General features: G+C 37.9%; 1 protein-coding gene across 12 annotated transcripts in view; it reads left to right on the top strand.

The window, feature by feature from the left end:
- LOC103458525 (ryanodine receptor 3) overlaps positions 1 to 20888 on the top strand; it is a 108824-nt gene that overhangs the window by 62874 nt on the left and 25062 nt on the right. For all 12 annotated transcript variants that reach the window (XM_008399413.2, XM_008399409.2, XM_017302488.1 and 9 more), the window contains 31 exons: positions 369 to 500; positions 5961 to 6234; positions 6390 to 6504; positions 6984 to 7116; positions 8581 to 8684; positions 8833 to 8968; positions 9177 to 9363; positions 9479 to 9587; positions 9990 to 10110; positions 10647 to 10816; positions 11013 to 11233; positions 11431 to 11521; positions 12034 to 12174; positions 13202 to 13365; positions 13513 to 13591; positions 13940 to 14029; positions 14116 to 14262; positions 15110 to 15172; positions 15331 to 15406; positions 15664 to 15787; positions 15940 to 16055; positions 16135 to 16202; positions 16296 to 16417; positions 16579 to 16628; positions 17390 to 17450; positions 18290 to 18528; positions 19112 to 19193; positions 19284 to 19414; positions 19563 to 19886; positions 19999 to 20239; positions 20339 to 20426. In XM_008399413.2, the coding sequence (XP_008397635.1) occupies positions 369 to 500; positions 5961 to 6234; positions 6390 to 6504; positions 6984 to 7116; positions 8581 to 8684; positions 8833 to 8968; positions 9177 to 9363; positions 9479 to 9587; positions 9990 to 10110; positions 10647 to 10816; positions 11013 to 11233; positions 11431 to 11521; positions 12034 to 12174; positions 13202 to 13365; positions 13513 to 13591; positions 13940 to 14029; positions 14116 to 14262; positions 15110 to 15172; positions 15331 to 15406; positions 15664 to 15787; positions 15940 to 16055; positions 16135 to 16202; positions 16296 to 16417; positions 16579 to 16628; positions 17390 to 17450; positions 18290 to 18528; positions 19112 to 19193; positions 19284 to 19414; positions 19563 to 19886; positions 19999 to 20239; positions 20339 to 20426 (4199 nt within the window). The remainder of the gene's footprint in view (positions 1 to 368; positions 501 to 5960; positions 6235 to 6389; positions 6505 to 6983; positions 7117 to 8580; positions 8685 to 8832; positions 8969 to 9176; positions 9364 to 9478; positions 9588 to 9989; positions 10111 to 10646; positions 10817 to 11012; positions 11234 to 11430; positions 11522 to 12033; positions 12175 to 13201; positions 13366 to 13512; positions 13592 to 13939; positions 14030 to 14115; positions 14263 to 15109; positions 15173 to 15330; positions 15407 to 15663; positions 15788 to 15939; positions 16056 to 16134; positions 16203 to 16295; positions 16418 to 16578; positions 16629 to 17389; positions 17451 to 18289; positions 18529 to 19111; positions 19194 to 19283; positions 19415 to 19562; positions 19887 to 19998; positions 20240 to 20338; positions 20427 to 20888) is intronic.

Raw genomic sequence — 20888 nt, 5'->3', positions numbered from 1 at the left:
ACAAATGATATTGTAAAAAGTTGATAAAAACAAGCTCTCTCAACAGAGTTCAGTATTTTATAAGAATGTTCTGACATTTTGAGCTTTTTCTTAAATAATTGATCTACCAAATCCTTCTACTGCTGCGCAAACAGCAGTCCCAGCTGTGCTGCAGGGCCCCATGCTGCTCTGGTACCCCACCCCCATGTCTTATTTAGAAAACAATAAAATATGACTTAATATTGACAATAATTTAGGACAGTGGTGGTGTACTTATTATTCTTTGGATCAAACTCAGAATATTTGTCTTAACCTACTCAAAAAACAAGCTATGCAGAAATTCAGTTTCAATACTAAATGGATAGTGTTTGCTTTCTTGTGCTTTTTAGGAATCCCAATGGAGGAAGACGAAGACGAACGGGATACATCTATTAAAGGTCGCCTCCTTATGCTGGTGAACAAGATTAAGAGTCAGTCCTATAAAGCTCAAGAACCAACAGAGAAGAAACAAGCTGCACCATGTGAGTAAATCATTGTTTTTTTTTCCTATGACTGTAATAATTCGTAGTCCTGAAGTGCTTGTTAAATGTGTAGATTCACAGTGGCATGGAGTAAATTTCATTAATTTGGCCGCTGGAAAACATTATAGGAAATACAGCAGTTGAATGTCCAACATTTAAAAATGAGCTAGTTTGAAAAACAGAAACATGCTTTTCTTTAATTTTTTTTGGTTTGATTAATTTGTGTTCCTTTTACACCTGGACACATTTATTGTGTTTGCACAGCCCCTTTACTTTTCTCTTGCCAGATGGAGGGAAGGTTTTCTTTATTTGCTCCTCTCTTTCTTACATGTATGTCTTTGGCTGTTGTCTGAACTGAGTTGCCGTGTAGAAGCCGTTTCAATTTTATTTCAGTTTCTTTATGGAAATACACAGTCTGATGGAGGAGAGATTCCAAACTGAAGAGCACCATCTGTCAGCTCTGGGAGAGGAGAAATATGAAAAAAAAGAAGAAAAAATGTCAATATTACCAAACCCTTAATGTGAATAAACTCAAAGATGCACATTCATGGAAAGCATACAGGCTCTCAAGCATTGCATTACCAGAAAGATAAATGTGAAACAAGTTGTATTGACTTTTCTGTCTTAAAAAGAATTGCATAGCAAGTATAAATGCTGTTGCAGTAAAAAGCAAGATCAGAGTGCTTCTGATGTCATCCAACCTATTTTAGTGCATTTCACTATTTTAGCAACAGTGCCTTTGGGAGGGGGAGAAGGGGTGTATGTGATGAACCAACACAAAGTGGCAAAAAGAACACTGCAGATTGCAGATTACCTTGAACACAAACTTTCCATTAAACATAGTGGAGGCAGTAAGAATTCGTTTTATCAGCAGAGACCAGAAAGTTAGAGTTCTAAGAGTTGTTTAAAAAATAGATGCAGCTAAATACAGGCAGACATGTAGAACTGCCCAGTTAAAGTTAAACTATTTCATAGTTTGTAGCAAGACTTGAGATTTAATCTTTACAGCTAATTTCTTCCCAATCTGAATGACTTAAGGATATTTAAAAAAGATTAGGCAAAGGATTGACTACAATTCATCACTTAGTGGGTTTTTTTGGTTTTGTTTTAGGGCAGAAAAATTAGAAAACCAATTTGATCAGCAGCATCAAATTCATCAATTAAACAGGAGAGAGACAGAGGTTCTACTGAAAGTATTTTACTTTTCAAAATAAAGTAACCGTTTTGTTCCAGTTATGTCTGTAGTGCACAGGTCAGGATTCACAATTGACCTAAGCTTTGAAGAGAATTCTGGTGTCAGCATTTCATTCTGCACTCACATTAAGAATGTTCAGCCTTCGAGGAGCTTACAATTTTTGAAGTAAAATTATTTTAATGTCAGCTACTTTAGGGGCTGCACAGTGGCACAGTTAGTAGAGCTGTTGCCTTGCAGCAAGAAAGTTCTGGGTTTGATTCCCGGCCCAGGTCTTTCTGCATGGAGTTTGCATGTTCTCCCTGTGCATGCGTGGGTTTTCTCTGGGTTACTCCAGTTTCCTCCTACAGTCCAAAAACATGATTGTTTTGTTAATTGGTCTGTCTAAATTGTCCATAGGTATGAGTGTGTGTGTTCATGGTTGTTTGTCCTGTGTGTCTCTGTGTTGCCCTGCGACAGACTGGCGACCTGTCCACGGTTTACCCCCCCTCTCGCCCGGAACGTTAGCTGGAGATAGGCACCAGCACCTCCCGACCCCACTAAGGGACAAGGGTGTAAAGAAAATGGATGGATGGATGGATGGATGGATGGATGGATGGATGCTATTTTATACATTGGCGTATAGACTCAGAACCCTCTAACTGGTCTCAAAGTTATATGAATGAAATGTTTTCCAGGCACAAATGTGTCTACCGTTTGACAAAGGTGATTGTGTGCTGATGCAGAAATAGAGAAGCGATGGCATGAATTTATAATACTATTAACTGGACAATAAGGTACTGTCGTTATGTATGATGCCCATTCAGCCTTTCCCTAAATGTTCAGCTCATGTACATTGCATGTGCAAGAAAATAGAAGGAAATGGTGGAAAAACACTGTCATGATCAACCAGATTAGTACCCCACGATGCACAGGGAGTCAAAAGACAGGCATTTGCATAATGGTTCCACTTTGCCTGCTTTTAAGCAAATACATCTTCTGGGAATAACCGCCAAGGATAAATTAAGGTTCTTAAATGATATGTTAATGGCATCTAAAACTGGGATTCAATTCAACCCCCCCACCGAAACCCACCCCACCAAAAAAAATCCACCAAACATTAGGCTACAATCCATTTAAAAGCTGTTGAGTTGTTTTAAGATATGCATGCTGTTTCTTAGATACTGAAAAGTGACGCATTGATCAGAATTTTGTGATCAATTTGCAATTTCTACGTTTGAAAAGGCAACCCACTAATACTGAAATGATCCAATGCTCATTTCTTTTTAAATAACACAATATAGCACAGGGGTCTGAAGGTCTTGTACTAGAGGGCCAGTGTCCTGCAACTATTAGATGTCTCAGCTACAACACAACATATTTAAATATATATTAGCAGTGCTCTGTTGACTTTCGTTGCATTCTAATAGGTAATTCAGTTGTTCTACTCAGGTGTGTAAGACCTTGGACATTTCTAAAATATGACAGCCGTATCATTCTGGAGTTAGAGAACTATAAAATACGGACAGAGGTGATTATGCACATGTAAGAGTGCAGCCCCTATCAAACAGTGCTTCACTATTATTTTTTTCTGAGTTTGCTTATTAAACTGTTAGCTAATTCTATTAAAAGTTAGCACAGATAAGACAACTATTATTATTAAAACAGCAGTCTCACCATGTGCATTTTTCTTAACTCTGACCTTAACTCTGATATTTCTTAAAGAATGCCAATTTTCCAAATCCAATATGTTCTGCCTTCCTGGTGTCTGCTAAAGATCTTGCTCTCCTCGGCTCTCTCAAAGCCAGAATGAATAGCAGACATGTCTTGACATGTCATACAAAATATATTGTGGTTTTAAACATTTTTAAATTTCTTTTGTTTTCTTATTTTATAGTAATCTCGGTAATCCTGAAAATGGCATAGTTAGTGTCTTCACACCAGAGTGGTGTTTTTAGCTGGAGGCTTAGAGTAGATCAGAAAACATGTTGTTGTGTTTTTGACCAGTCACTTACCAGCTGTTTCTAGTCTCCAATCAGTTGCTCTGTACATGGCTAAAAGAGTGTGTGTTAGTTGTGTCTGTATTTACAGATGAAAAAGCACATGTACTTTCAAAGGTTTTGGAGAAGATAGGTAGACAAGCAAACAGGGTTTATGGTGAATTAAACATTGAGACTCCAGTCATAAATTCTCCTTCCTGTTAAATCAACTGTAGTCTTAGATACCCTGAAGATACAAACACCACTATCGTGGCCATTATTTCAGAGAAATAAGTAAAAGGAAGACAGAACTTATTTTCTTCCTTGATGAATGACCCGACCAGCATAAACATTTAATGGTTAGACATGGTTCCTTGCCTTAGCTACATGCTAGTTTTGCCGTCAGTGAAACTCTTGACAAGCCACATCTGTTTGAGGAGGAAATGTTGGAGGGCTACATTTGTCACAGAAACAAATTAATAGTGTGTGTATGTGTGGTTTATAGTGTGACATGAATGTCTGTTGATGTGAAGCAAACTGGCTGAGAGGATGAGTTGTCACTTCTGGTTTCTCTTGAGTAAAAGCTTGTGATATCATAGAGCTGTGCAATATGGACAAAAGAAATCATGGCAATACCAGTTTCATTAATCAATTCAAGTTAAAAGCCTAGTGCCTACAATAATGTTAGTTTCAAAACAAAGTTTGAAACGAACTGAATGATGTTATGGATCAATAATGACAATATTCAACTTGTCATTATTGATGTAGAAATGTCATTTCCAGCTCTGTTTAAAAGTGTAAATAATGTTTATGTTTATGCAAGTTAACACTGCTCTTTGTGATTTCTTCTTTGTTTTGTGAAAATCTTAAAGGTCATCCAGCATTGATAGAAGGTGTTGTCTAATTTATTGAATTTTGAAACCTACATAATCATTCTTTTTGACATTTTCTGTTTGTAAATAAATTATTGAAATTGTTCATTGTCCAGCACTATAATACAGTATTTAGTAAAAACTGTTAGCCAAAAATAACTATTTTATTTTTTATAAAAGTTAAATAAAAGCAACACTTGCACACTTAACTCATACTGCTCCCCAAATATTTTTTTGGGTATATCATGTAGTAGAATTGCAAAGCACTTTGATATTCTTTAATTGATGCTATGCTCTAGATGGAGTTGACTTGCTCAATTGTATATTGATTCTTACTGTAGTAAAAGTCTTTTCTGTAACATTTATTTGTTGAGGTTTTATCTTTCTGCACAGACTTTGTATATTTGACCTTGTAAGTTGCTAAAACGAGTAGTTTTGACATGTTCGTTTAGCAGAATATTACATAACTTTGCATTTCTGTTTTTTATAGAATAAACAGAATCCCAACAAATTGATTTTATTTGATTAATTAGTCCGATTATCTCATCAAGTAGCCAATCGCTTATAGCTTAAGTGTAATTTAAAAACACGTTTGCTTTATCAAGTGTGATGAATGGTGCTTCCATAGTTGTTTACCCAGCCTGTGATAAAAGTACACATTTAAAAAACAACCTTTTTTTTTTTTTAACTTTAAAGCACGGAAGAAGTGTAAGAGCAGCAGATGGAAGAAATCAGAGCTGATTCTCTTCATTAAGCTGGAGTAAATTTTGTTACATACTCGGCCATCTCACTAAATTCACAAACTGTAACACTAAATGTTAACACTTTTGAGACCATAACTTATTAAAACCATGGTTAACCTTGACATCAGTAAGTTGCCCAAGCCTATCTTGATATTTTATGCCCATTTTAGCACTTCTTGACAGCTTACAGGTGATATTGTTTCCTCTGTTCCATGATATCTATACAGGGATACAATTTTGTCCTCATATACAATCAATCTGTGAAATAGTCCTAATACATATTTCACTTTGGACCTAAAAAAAAAAAAAATATATATATATATATATGTATTGCTGAATATAATACATTGGATATGTCTAAAAATTTTTTTATGGTTCTGAATAGTTGACATACACATAACCATAAACTATTGCTCCAATTTTAATGAAGCATTTGACAGAACCCACATGTGAACTGTTCAATCATGTTGCTTCTGTTCAGCTAGGTTTGTGCATTAAAATTTTGTCTTAGTTAATATGATTTGTCGGACAGATGGCCCATCAGTTTTCTATAGACCAGATCACTATCAAGAATTAGGATCAGTTGTGTAACAATTAAGATATATTAAATGCTCCTTTAGCATGAATTTGTATGGTTGCCAATATTGTTCTTTTGTTAAAATGACACAGTGATCTTACCAGGACTTCTTCTTTAGCTAATCTGAAGGAGCTCATCTCTCAGACGATGGTCAGCTGGGCCCAGGAGTGTCACATCCAAGACCCCAAACTCGTTCGCAAGATGTTTAGCCTTCTGAGGAGGCAGTATGACAGCATTGGGGAGCTTCTCCGGGCAATGAGGAAGACCTACACCATCAGTGCTGCCTCGGTTCAGGACACCATCCACCTCCTTGCCTCCCTCGGTCAAATCAGGTCTCTGCTGTCTGTCCGCATGGGGAAAGAGGAGGAGAAGCTCATGATTGATGGACTCAGGTAGGTTGCTGGATAATTTTTCATCATCATATTTCAGTGTAACTTGTTGATAGACCAACACCAACTGGCTGTTTGATTATGATTACTTGTGTCACTAACATTTGGTCTGATTTGTTACCCACGTCTAGTAACAAGTCTCTTATTTTACTTTGCAGTGATATCATGAACAACAAGGTGTTTTACCAGCACCCAAACCTGATGAGAATACTGGGCATGCACGAGACCGTAATGGAGGTCATGGTGAATGTGCTGGGAGGAGACAAGTCTCAGGTTTGAAGACATCTGTATCTACACTGATTATTATTTATCATTAGGTATCAGTCAATCAGAGAGGCACCCACTGATGTCAAAACTACTAACAATGTTACTCTTATCCTCATGAAGTTTGTGCATTTTCCAGCTTTGCGTGAAGCGCTTTGTGTGTGAATTATGGTTGTGTTTGAATTATGCTTGCTGGCATCGTTCTGACAGCATGTTGGCAGAAAGACAGGAACAACAGAAAGTGACTGAGTGACTGGCAATGTGTGAATGTGTTACACCTTTTACATATCAACAAGGAATGAAAACATGCAGGAGTATATAAAGTTAGAAACCAGTTGTACCCAGATTAATGCAGAGTCTTTAAATCAACCTTATCTGAAATTACACCAATCCATTTCAATTTACGGTTAATGATGTTGTGAAAAAATATTTCAAGATGAAAAGATGAAAGGACATAATCATGTTATTTGTTTAATGCCACCTTACAGGAAATTGCTTTTCCTAAAATGGTAGCCAGTTGCTGTCGCTTCCTGTGCTACTTTTGTCGGATCAGCCGACAGAACCAGAAGGCCATGTTTGACCACCTCAGCTACCTGCTAGAGAACAGTAGTGTGGGTCTTGGTAAGTGCATCTTTGTTTTGTAGCCCCACTCTGCGTTGGATAAACTCAATTACCATGTGGGTTTACAGCATGTAGGAATTATGGACTGGTTGGAAGTAAATCTAAAGTGTCTCTGAAAAATAACTTTCTAGATCACTAGTTCTCATACTTTTTAGATCAAGAACAATTGCATTTTGATAGTTTCACAGTTTGAAATGTTTGCAAAGCATTAAAACAATTCTGGTTAGGATTTCCTTTTTTACATTGAAAATTTAAATCCAGCGAGGTTAATACATTTTTCAGTGTACTTGCTCCCTTTGGGTTCTGCAGTATTCTGTAAACATCAGATCAATCAACTTCTATGCAGATGACTACCACATTTGCTTGCATCTAAAGCCAAATAATCAATTGACCTTAAAGCTTTTTAATGTTATTAAGGCACAGATAGTTTTCATTTTCTGAGCTTCACTGAAAACAAAGCAGATGATTTTATTAACCTTGTACTATGTGTCGAGAAAAGTCGAGCTCATCCCACTTCCCCATGCTGGAGATTTTAGTTTAATAACAACAATGAATAAAGTTACCTTTAAAATTAATTACAAAGGTGACATCAAGACCCAACAGTAGAGTCAGACGGTAATAAAATTAATCTGGTTGTGTTTGTTGTTATTGTGTCCTGCAAACTTTGCTTTAATTCTACTTTTTTTCTATTTAATCATAAAAAATCATAGTCAGGCAAAAAGAGAGTCATGGAACTGGTTGAGATCTTTCCAGGACACACAGAAAACAGGTCACAAAATCCTGGAGCTACTAGTAATCTTGTATTATAATTTAATGTTGAATGAAACTCATGTAATCTTTGTTTTTAAATGCAATATGAATTTATTATGTTTTAAAGATGAGTAAAATACATGTAATCCTTTCTTTAAAGGTTACAGGTTGGAGGGGTAACCTTTAAAGGTTACCCCTCTTTGCCATTTTGGTTCTCTCAAGCCATATGTCGGGTCTGTGTTAGGAAACTTATTAAGGATTTGAATCTCATAGTTAATATTCAGATCAGCTTTGTTTTGTGGAGCAGCTTTCTTTAGTTAGTAATAGAAAGTAAAACCCAGCTCAGTTCTGTTATCACACTCATCTTGATTTATACAATGCACAATAAGAGCAAAATGGCAATGTTTTAATTTATTTTATTATTTTTCTTTACGTCTGTGGTATGTTTGTTTGTGTCTTGTCTGTTTTTAAGCTCTACATGAAGTTTGTGTTTACTTTATAATTGATTGCAGTATTTCTTCTTAATATGTTTAAAGGCAATCCAAATACTACCATTGGTACTTCTACCAACCATGCCTACAGGACTAAAAAGTATAAAGGGAAATAGCACCCTCTGCTGATTGTTAAGATTATGTTGCCATGCACATCAGTGGGAACTTGCCTTAAAATGGAACAGTAACCAGCATTTGGATTTATGTGTCCTGGACATTTTAGCTTCACCAGCGATGAGAGGATCTACGCCTCTAGATGTAGCTGCATCTTCTGTGATGGATAACAACGGCTTAGCTCTAGCACTGGAGGAACCTGATCTGGACAAGGTAGGACTTGTAGTTTCTTGTCTCTCGGTAAAAGTCGGTCTGTCTGATTCCAACACAAATTAAGATTATGGATAAATAGAAACATCAAACAAATGAATGTGCCTTATATTTGTCATTACATAATGAAAACAACATTATTTATCTGTAGGTGGTTACATACCTGGCTGGATGTGGTCTACAGAGCTGTCCCATGCTTCTGGCTAAAGGGTACCCAGACATTGGCTGGAACCCCATAGAAGGAGAGCGTTATCTCTCCTTCTTGCGTTTTGCGGTCTTCGTCAACGGTATTTCTGCTTCTACCCACACATTTCTTTTTCATTCAATATGTCAGTGTTTATACCGCTCTTTTCCTCTATGAAAGCATCAAAATCTTCAAACAGCTTCATTTACCCAGCTATGTTAAAACAAATGATGAATGCGTATTCAGGAAGAGCAAGCTTGCTGTTTGGTCTTGAATGTACAAGCTCATAGGGGTTTCTGTTTGTGTTCAAGGAGAGAGCGTGGAGGAGAACTCGAGCGTTGTGGTGAAGCTGCTCATCCGACGTCCAGAGTGTTTTGGCCCTGCACTGAGAGGAGAGGGAGGGAACGGCCTACTGGCTGCGATGAAGGAGGCTATTAAGATCTCTGAGACTCCTGCTTTGGACCTGCCAGGCTCTGTGCATCGAGTCAGCTCTGATTTGTAAGCCAACGATTTTAAATATGAAGATCAGATGCTCCTTCTTTGACGCATGAACTATTGTGTAGGGCCTTTTAAAAATGCTTTTTATCTTCTTTTATTTATTTTTCTCTGATAGGTCAGCTGATGGCGATGATGAAGAGGAGGTGGTCCACATGGGCAATGCCATCATGTCATTCTACTCTGCCCTCATTGACCTGTTGGGACGCTGTGCCCCTGAGATGCATGTATGTGTGTTTTAAATTTTGTGACATTTTTGGTGGTTCTGCTAAACATTGATTAGAGAAGTTCTAATCAGAGATGTGTTGCTGATGTAAGATCTCTGGTAAATATGAGATCGTAAATTTCTGATTCACCAGAGATTTACAATCAGCATCGTGAAGCTCTGACCTTTCAATGCTGATTTTGAATGTTTCTGATTTATCTTTCAAAACTATACATACCAGATAATTTTCAATTTTGTGTTTTTTGAAAACAGCATGTTGCATAAGCAATTGAAAACTTAAAATGACAAAACAGATTAACTTTATTGTATTATGGTTGCTATCAAAGTGCTCTGGTGTCATCTAGCTGTATATTCTTGATGTTTTTTTGTGACTCTTAATTTTCCTGGATTTGCTTCCTTTAAGCTCATCAACAAAGGAAAAGGTGAAGCTCTGCGCATTCGAGCAATATTACGTTCCCTAGTGCCCACCGAAGACCTTGTAGGAATTATCAGCATTCCCCTCAAAACGCCCATTCTCAACAAAGGTACCTGTTAGTATATTTCCCTTGAATATACAGTTTTATTGATATATACAAAATGTATTTTTATGTTAGAGATTTATGTTTTATAGGTACATAATTTACATGCATGGATGTCAGAAATCTCAACACACAAAAAAGGGTTACAAAGCTGTCTACATTTCAAACAAAGCGTAAAGTTATGGATTTCATTTCATGTCTTTTTAGTAGCCCAATACTTTACGGTACTCTCCCTTGACTCAAAGTAGGCCAGATGATTTCTATGGCAAGCTGTCTTGCTCCATTGATCGATCTGAATAAGCATGACAAGATTGGGCATTACATTTGCTGCTGTGTGCACTGGCTCACCGGTTTCATCAGCAGCTAAACAAGGAATACAGCAAGTGAGAGCCTGGCACCAAAAAAACTGCCAGCATAATAAAGAAACACAGCTTTTATGTACCGTATATGTTTTCTTGGTTAGTTTTATCACTTTATTCGTGAGTGAACTAAGCTGTTTAAATATTGTGCTGCCTTTTTCTGTCTGTTTTGATTCTTCTCAGACGGATCAATGACTGAGCCTGACATGTCAGCTAGCTTCTGTCCAGACCACAAAGCCCCGATGGTGCTGTTTTTAGACAGGGTGTATGGTATTGAAGACCAAAGCTTTCTGCTACACCTGCTCGAAGTCGGCTTCCTCCCCGACCTGAGGACGGCTACCACTCTGGATACGGTAATTTGAGTTGACAGCAATGTGGGACACAAAGAAATAAACAGCCATAATAACATGATCTTCAGGACCAATAATCTCTGGAGAGAAATAGTATCAGCTCCTCATAAGGCTGTGGTTTTGGCATGTATAGCTCACGCCTGAATGATTATGTTTTTAAATCTATACATAAACATATATTGATATTTTCTCTCACCAGGAGGGACTCTGTACCACTGAGACCGCCCTGGCTATGAATCGCTACATCGGCTCAGCCATGCTGCCTCTCCTTACCCGGTGTGCGCCTCTCTTTGCTGGCACAGAGCACTATGCCACTCTTATCGACTCCACACTGCACACTATCTACCGGCTATCCAAGGGCCGCTCACTGACCAAGGCACAGAGGGACGCCATTGAAGAGTGTTTACTGTCTATTTGCAAGTAAGAAACACAAAAATAGATTCAAAGTTTCTCCTGCCTGTATTAAACCATTCATTTGAACTGCATCTTTTAGTGACTGTCAAGGGAAATTATATTATAACTCTCAGCTCAGTTTACTTATTTATTCTTTTATGTCGGCGTGATGAGTTTGACCGGAGTTTCAATATGCCCAGAGCAAAAGTGTTATCTCTGTGCAGACACCTCCGCCCCTCCATGCTCCAACAGCTCCTGCACCGTCTCGTCTTTGACGTGCCCTTGCTGACTGAATACTGCAAGATGCCTCTAAGGGTTAGCAATACGTATCTCTTATATCTTAAATAAAGTGTCTTGAATGGATTTGTTTTTCTTTTCCCTCTTCCCTATTTTTCCTCTCTAACCTCTTTTACTTCTGTGTGGTTTTTGTATGCTCACACTTTGTTCCTTGGATGTGTCGGGTTGTCAGCTTTGTAGGGAAATACTAAAGCCTTATTCACCCCAGTTCAACAGACAGTTTATTACAGACAGTAATGTAATAAACTGCACGCTACTGTTCTGCATTACTTTCCCCCTCCCCACTTTAAATCTGAGACATGGGAAAAGTGGTAACACCTTTATTAAAACCTGCCATTTAGGATTTAAAAATAATAAAGTAGGTGTTGGATTTTATGTTTACGTGCCTTTTGGCAATAATGTGTTTCTTTTTTTTAAAGAATGTAATGGTTAACAACTGGTCTTCAAATTTATATAAACTCTTAATCTTACTTCTATGTCCATACTTATTTATTACAATAAGTGTTCCTCTTCGTATTCATTGCCTCCAGCTTCTAACCAACCACTATGAGCAGAACTGGAAGTACTACTGCCTCCCCTCAGGATGGGGCAGCTTCGGCACAGCATCTGAAGATGAACTTCTGCTCACCAAGAGGATCTTCTGGGGGGTGTTTGATTCTCTTTCCCAGAGGGTAAGGTGCTCTTTTGTGGCATTTGTTTCAGAACTTTGTTTTGTTATACGTGAATTTCGCACGTTCAAAATCACATGTAAGAATTGGTGCTCACACATGTGATTTTGGTTTTGTATAATTTATTTAATGATATACTATGGGAAACATAAATTTCTATTTAAATCTCCTAGAGATATAAATCGTGGCAATTTGAAACTCATGGAGTTGCACAAAAATGGTGCATAGACCTAGCTAGTATAGAGGCTTTCTAGTCATACTGACCACACAGTGTGCACTTACATTACAAATATGATTCAACCAGCTGCATTCACAAATGCTCATATTACATCAAGATCAGCGTGGAAACATGTTAACACAAATTACACATGTGAAATTAATATCTTGCAGTATATATTTAAACAAATGTTTCTCATATCAGATTTAGCATGAAACTGTTTTATTTCTTCATGTAAACTTGTTTTATCTGTCTGTCTGTCCAGGAAACAACGTATGACGTATTTTTTGGAAAGCATAAACGTTATGTGTTTTTCTCTATAAAATCTATACTTCATTTTTCACCAGGTTTTACTTGCACCATTTTCTCTTTCTGGTGTTTATCTGTTATTGGTCAATAAATTTATTTCTATAAAGCAGATCTAAAAAAAAAAAAAACAATTCAAGAAAAAAACAGAACTCATCAGTCTTTTATTAATTTGTATGTAAGCAAGGAAATGCTTTCGACGTGTTAGCATTGCAGATCGCCAGACTCAGCACATCTCACTAAATGCCCCATCACGGAAACAGGCTGTGCAAAGAGTTGGGCAGAGAACATCAATATCTGGACAGCCCATCATTGATCCAAGTCCTTAAGTGTGCTGGTTCTTCAGGCTTTAGAATAATTCTTCATTAATGTCTCTTCCTTTGACCCATCCGGTTTAAATTAAATGTAAAACACATTACTTGATTTGTTGAGGACAGTTCCTTCTCTGTGAAATGTTGTATAACAGAATTTATTTGATCAATTGTGCCTTTTTCTTTCCCGTTGCAGAAGTACGACCCAGAGTTATTCAAGATGGCCATGCCTTGTCTCAGTGCTATAGCTGGAGCTTTGCCACCAGACTATGTGGATGCCTCCATTAGCACTGCCGTTGAAAAGCCTGTTTCTGTGGATGCTCAGGGAAACTTTGACCCCAAACCCATCAATACTGCTAAGTAAGCCATTATAGACTCTAAAATCAATGAGAAAAACAGCATCATTCTGACTAAATATATTGAGTAATGACATGTTAATGACTTTGCTAACATGTGTCAGTTCACGCTTTCAGAGTAATTGATGCCCTCTTTTTTTTTTTTTTTTAGCATTGTGTTACCAGAAAAACTTGAACATTTGACCAACAAATATGCTGAGCATTGCCATGAGAAATGGTCTGCAGAGAAGGTAATGTTAAACATAATACTTGGATTGCAGGTGAAGTTTGGGGAGATATGGGTTGTTAAATTGGAGAGAATTCCAATCAAAGCACAATGAATGTTTTGAGAAATTAAGAAGATCAAAATAAAAGATGGACAGACAGCAGTAATTGTTTCTGGCAAAGCTTCTCATCCTTATTTTAGTCACTGCTCAGACTGTGTTGTAACATTTGCTGAAAATTTAAGTAAAACTTACAATAGCAAGTTCTGAAAACATTGTAACTCTTAAATTTGTGGTGTACTTCACCTTAATTACTGAACAGTAGGATCAGTGAATATTACTTCTCCTTCAACTTTGTTTCTGCTTGTATCTCAGGTGCTGCTGGGGTGGAAATATGGGGACTGTGTGGATGAGAAAGCTAAAACTCACCCTCAGTTAAGGATCTACAAAGCCCTGACAGAAAAGGTAAAAACACGTGCTTAGAATAGCAACGTAAAGGCTGATGCCTATTTGCTTGCATGTAGTTTTTATTTTTTATTATTGTGTTGCAGGAGAAGGAGATTTACAGATTGCCCATTAGGGACTCGCTTAAAAGCATGCTGGCCATGGGCTGGAGCATCGACAGGACAAAGGATGGAGAGAGCATGTGTCTGCAGAGGGAAAATGAGAAAATGAGGAAAATATCTCAAGCTTCTCAGGTACGGTTTGTTCATTTTTTTTGTCACACAAATACAATTTTGCTCATTTTCATTTTCTTTATGTATGTGTTTCTGTTACCACAGCGAGACAAAATGTTGTTGTTGATGCAGACTTTTAAAGAGATATCTTCCAATCAGACATGCTGGTTAGGGCAAACCTGAAAAAAAAAAAACCTTTAGGGGATGGAAAAGATTTGAGGCTTTTCTCAAATCTCAAATCTACCTCAATGAAAGGCTGAACAACATTGTTGTTCAGCCTTTCATGGTTCAAATCTTATTTGTGTGTCAGATGGCCCAATTAAAGTTTATATTTAAAATTAGATGAGAATCTGTGGTGAAACTTGAACACTCATGTTCATAGATGTTTTCCAGTCTGACTGAAGAAGAATAAACCAATAGCCAATAAAAGACATAATAAAATGTGAAAAGAGTATGAATAGTGTGAATACTTTACCAAGGTCCTAAACATACTTTCAAAAATCAGTGCTACTCTTTCTGTTTGAAACAGAACACAGAGAATCAGTCAAAATTGTGACAAGAATTATCTTTTACAACCCTTCAATTGTGCACTTTCTAGTATTTGTCCAATAATAATTAATATTGTCTTGAGTTTTGAAAATATTAGCTTAAGTTTTTAGTTCTTGTCAAATGCTATTTTTACAGCATTGCTACGTTGTAAGGATTTATGCAGATCACTCATTCTGTGTTAATCTCTTTCCACAAAGCTCTTAAATCAACGAGTGCTCCTTTATGAAATCCTTTTATGGGAGAAATCTTGTTTCATCAAAATGTTTATTTGTTACTGAAAGCTGACATTGTCTCACTTTAAATCTACATGTGTTTCCAGGCTAATGGCTTTAATCCCAGCCCAATAGACACAAGTAATGTGACTTTGTCCAGAGAACTGCAGGTGAGAAACTTGGCTTTATTGTATTTTTTTCCCTTTTTAAATCAAAGGAGCTTGTAAATGCACATCAGATCAAAGCAGTCTGTTCTGAATATGGATGAGTTCTGTGGGCGGGAAAAGGGTTCCTCACTGAGTTTGTCTCTTTTTGTCTTCGCTCCAAGGGGATGGTGGAAGTAATGGCTGAGAATTACCATAACATCTGGGCCAAGAAGAAGAAAAGTGACCTTGGAAGCAGAGGTGCATAGTTAATGAAGTGTATTAGGGATGCAAACTGGACAAAGACACCAGCCAAACAGAAAGATAGTTTATGTTTGCGTGTGGGTGGATTACAAAGCCATGTGCGGTTGTTATTGTTGTCTTTTTCATGTACTTCTGTAAATATGCTTGAGAGTCTGTGTTCTTGACAAATTAGGTTCAGCCACTCTGTTTGCCCTCACACATTGAATGGTGAGGGAGTAAATCACATCTGAACACAGGGCCATTTGTCGTTTCAGGCGGAGGAACTCATCCTCTCCTGGTGCCCTATGACACGCTGACAGCCAAGGAAAAGGCCCGTGATCGAGAAAAGGCCATGGACCTTTTTCGCTTCCTGCAAATTAATGGCTATAGCATTACAAGGTCAATATGTTGTGACTATGTCACTGGTTGTGTTAAGATCTTAGCTGCACTTTATAACCATCACTGGTTGTTTGACTGCTTTATTAAGTGCTATCAAAAGTAAATATAGTTGTTTAAGAATGGTATTTTACAGACAAGGTCTTATGTTGCAGAGGTTTGAAGGACTTGGAGCAGGATTCCTCTTCCATGGAAAAAAGGTTTGCCTATAAATTCCTCAAGAAGCTGCTGAAGTATGTCGATTCAGCCCAGGACTTTATCGCCCACTTAGGTATGATGCTGTTCCAGAGCATTAAAGTACACTTGCGGATTTCTTGTTGTCTAAAATAGAACATGTTTTCTCAATCCAGAGGCAATGGCAGCCAGTGGGAAAACAGACAGGTCCCCTCATGAACAAGAAATCAAGTTTTTTGCCAAAGTAAGGAAAGTTAGCAAATACAAATATCTAGAAGTTCATTATTTTTTGCTGTGGATTCTATCTGGTCTTACATTCATTGTTGGTGGTCTTCAGGTTCTCCTCCCACTCATCGATCAATACTTCAAGAACCACTCTTTGTATTTCCTCTCCTCTCCCAACAAGAACCTAAGCAGCAGTGGTTACGCCTCCAACAAAGAGAAGGAAATGGTCACCAGGTAGAAATTAACACGTTTACTGACAACAAACATTGTCAGCACAGAAAACATGTGCCTTGCTGCGTGTTTTCTGTGCTGAAATTTGAATCACTTCATTTATGTAAGTCATTGTGATTTTCTGAATTTTGTTTTTCTCCCTATTTCTGCTTCTCATACTACAGCCTATTTTGTAAACTGGCAGCTCTTGTCAGACATAGGATTTCTCTTTTTGGTAAGCTGACACTTATTAGTCAGTGACGTTCTTGCAAATGTGTTTTTTGTGTAACACCTTTTATAGATCATCCCCTGCAACCTTTTGTTAGCTATGTATAAGAACACCTGTCAGCTGTCTGCATTGGATTTAAAAACAAAGGCCTGCATTATTGGAAAAACTCATGCAGTAACAAAATCAGTGATAATTACTGCGATGACAGCATCTCTTGGGTTTTTAGCATCCTGAGCACCATAATCAGGTTTGGACATTTATTGCTGTCTGACTCCATCCAAGATGCAAAATTAATTTACCATCATTCATTAGTTTATTTTTGCAGCAACCAGTCTTCAGAATAAAGACATATTAAATAATATGGCATTTATTTGCAAAATTAATTAGGGATTCTTCCCCTATTACCTGGGTTACTGGTTACATAAAAAAGGTAAACAAAATACAAGATTTGAATTGCATTTATTAAACAGAGCAACAGAGGAAAACCAATTAAGATCACCAAATGCAAAACAAAAGAAAGGGAAGAAAAATTACATTGGCATGCTAATTGTGAGTTAGAATGTTCATTCCAATGAGGCTCATCTGTCAGAATATTTTTAGTTTAAGAAATTTGAGCACATAATTAATTAACCTTTGCAAGAGGTTTTTTTTTTTTTTTTTCTTATTCATATACAAGTGCATTTAGTTATTTCTTTCATGAGTCATGTCAGAAAGTCAACAGAAGAAGCTGCTGTGTTCATGCTAATGGCCTTTGTGTTTTTTTGTAGGGAGTGATTCCACCACCATGGTCAGCTGTCTGCACATCCTGGCACACACACTCGACACCAGGTGCGCACAAATTAGGCAGAGCCCAAAGCACACAAGAAACTTGGCAGCTTAGGGTTTCCCTCCTAAAAAAAAAAAAAAAAAAAAGCTCAAGGCTATTATTTTAGGTAACCATGAACCGCTTTGAAAGTCATTGACACCTTTATTTTGTTAAGTGGATCTAATGTGACCTGGATCCTTTGCAGCATATTGGTTTTCTTTTTAGCATTTTCCTTTAAACAGTCTTTTATTCTTTCGGGAGATATTGGTATTAACAAAGAACTTCCATTGACATTAAAATAAGGCAGAACACATTTCATGCAGCACTTGTTGCCTGAGGCTCATAATGCTCTTTAGAGACAAGGTACTGTTTGTAAATGCAGCTCATACATAATGAGGCTAAATCAGCATTGCATTATGGCGTCTTGTTTATGCTGAAGAGCTACAGATGATGCCCACATAAGCGTTTCTCATCTCTGCCTTCTTTGTTCCCTGACACATTAAGGCCTAACAATGGGTAATTTATTTACTTATGTTATGAACTGCAAAATGCTGAAAATGAACACACTAATCATATTAATGTGTTGTGCTGTTTCATGAAGTTTCTTTCCTAGCTTCAGAAATGGCTGACTCACCTTGAATTCCAATTTTCTCCCAGTTCACTGGATAAATAATTAATGGCACCGTTTCTGGTCAGATGGGCTAATGCTCGGGAATTTTACATCATGTGTGAGACTGTTCCAGACTGTTAGGTTGTAGCAATTGCATTTATGCATATTAAGTAGTATTTGTGCTACACACGCCAGTGGTTCCATACCAATTGCTTTGAGTTATTTATTTTATGCTCTTGTTGAATCAAACAGGACAGTGATGAAGTCGGGCTCGGAGCAGGTCAGGGTGGGGCTCAGGACGTTCTTTGAGAACGCTGCGGAGGACTTAGAGAAGACCTTTGAGAACCTGAAGCTGGGGAAGTTCACTCACTCTCGCTCCCAGATGAAAGGCGTGTCGCAGAATATCAACTACACAACTGTGGCTTTGCTTCCCATCCTAACTGCTCTGTTTGAGCACATCACTCAACACCACTTTGGAGTAGATCTGCTTTGTAAGTCCTGACAAAGAGGGAATGATCAAAGGTGGTGGGTTCGTTTTTTACTTTGTTTTGAAGCTGAAAACGACTTTTATCAGATGTGAAATTTTTTTAACACTTGAACACCTGATTGAACAGACCTTACATGCAAGACTTGTTCCAGTATACTGCAAAATACCGTGCTCGTATTAGTTCCAAGTAATAAAGATGATTTCTAAACTTTGACAATGATCTCCAGAGATATGGCCAGACAATCACTTAATTTTACTTCATTTAATTTATTTGATTAGGACACTGCACATTAGCCAACATTACCACAATTCATGGCAGTGTAGATATTCAGAAATTAGCACAATAAGCAAGTACAAAAAACAAAACACCTCACTATGCAGTTCACAAGACAGCAGTACAACACACATAGTTCTTTTAAAAGAAGCCACAATAACTAGCAGACGGATAGAAACAATCGATCCATCAGTTGATCATCGGATCATATACCTCCATACACATCTACTGCAAAAACACTGCTGTAGAAGCACACAAATCTCTTTCCAGTTTTACAGCCTACATGTAACTTTTTTTCTCTTTTTTCCCTCAGTGGATAATGTGCAGGTGTCCTGCTATCGAATCCTGACCAGCCTCTTTGCTCTTGGCACTGGAAAAAACATCTATGTGGAAAGGTATCCTCAGTGTAGATTTTTAAGTGAAGAGAATAACTTAGCAGAAGAGAAAGAAAACACGTTGCCATTTAATAATTTTGTATCTCTAAGGCAGCTGCCAGCTCTCGGTCAGTGTCTGGCCACTCTTGCTGGCGCCATGCCTGTAGCCTTCCTGGAGCCAAAGCTCAACACTCACAACCCCTGCTCCGTTTTTAATACCAAGAGTGCCAGAGATCGAGCAGGTGAGTTACAAATTGATGATAAAAGTCAAGCCTTCATTATTCTAGAACAATTTCCCCCATTACCAATAGACACATTTAAAAACAGCGCAACCTGGTATTACTTAAGCTTCCGTAACCATGTGTGAATGAAACTCTCGCTATGTTTTAGTGCTGGGAATACGAGAATCAGTCGAGGAGATGTGTCCTGGGATGCCGCGGCTTGACGGGCTCATGAAAGACATCAATGACATGGCTGAGTCTGGAGCGCGCTACACCGAAATGCCCCATGTGATCGAGGTGGTGCTGCCCATGCTGTGCAACTACTTGTCCTACTGGTGGGAGAGGGGCCCTGAAAACCAGGCTGCCAGTGGTGGAAGCACTTACTGCACTACTGTCACCTCGGAGCACCTCAGCCTCATCCTCGGCAACATCCTCAAGATCCTCAACAACAATCTCGGCATCGACGAGGCCTCCTGGATGAAGAGAATTGCAGGTACTGATGCAGTTTATATACCTAACAGACACAATCAGTCTTTAAATTGTTGGATTGCTAAATTATAAATCACATGGCTTAAAATGTGGATCTTCTTTTATTCAATGTTTAGTTTATGTGCAACCCATCATTAGTAAGGCTCGCGCAGACCTGCTCAAGAGCCACTTCTTGCCCACCCTGGAGAAACTAAAGAAGAAGACAGTAAAAGTGGTGGCTGAAGAGGAGCTTCTCAAGGCCGATAGTAAAGGAGACACCCAGGAGGCCGAGCTGCTCATTTTGGATGAGTTTGCTGTGCTCTGCAGGGATCTTTATGCATTTTACCCCATGCTCATCCGCTATGTGGACAACAACAGGTTAAATAAGTGATAGTTATTATTTTATATTCGAAATTTTATTGCACAATTTGAAAAAAAAAAACTAAGCTTACATAATTTTTTTTTCTTTTATTGCAGATCTAGGTGGCTGAAAGAACCAGATTCAGACTCCAATGAGCTCTTCAGAATGGTTGCAGAGATTTTCATCCTCTGGTGCAAGTCTCATGTAAATGATTCCTTTGTTCTTTACATCAAAGTATCCATATCACTAAAAACCATTCATTGGGATTTGATGTGATACTCAAACACAAGTAGTGTATAAATGAGTAGAGCGTTTACAGATGTTTTATCGATAAAAATCTGACAAGTATGTGCATCTGGATTCAGTCACCTTTATTCTTATATCCTTGAATAAAATCCAATGCAGCATTTTAAGATGTTTGAGTTGTTTGCCCAGTTTGTGATAGAAATTAGCAAACTCTCCAGAATCCTAAAATGTGCCCTCAAAGGGTTTTTGCTAATTTTATGAATTTTGAAGTGAGTTTGTGATCCTCTGAACTGCTGATGTTTTCGAAATAGTTTCTATTGTCTGTTGTGAAACCATAGTTCTGTGCCGTGTGACAGACCTGGTGGGGATGGAGAAAGGGAAGCTGGTCAGAGTAAATAGAAAATAGATAGAGCTAAATAC

Source organism: Poecilia reticulata, linkage group LG22 (genome assembly GCF_000633615.1).
Source record: "Poecilia reticulata strain Guanapo linkage group LG22, Guppy_female_1.0+MT, whole genome shotgun sequence".
NCBI lineage: Eukaryota > Metazoa > Chordata > Actinopteri > Cyprinodontiformes > Poeciliidae > Poecilia > Poecilia reticulata.
Note: the sequence above shows the minus strand (reverse complement) of the source record. Positions and strands in the feature narration are given on the sequence as shown.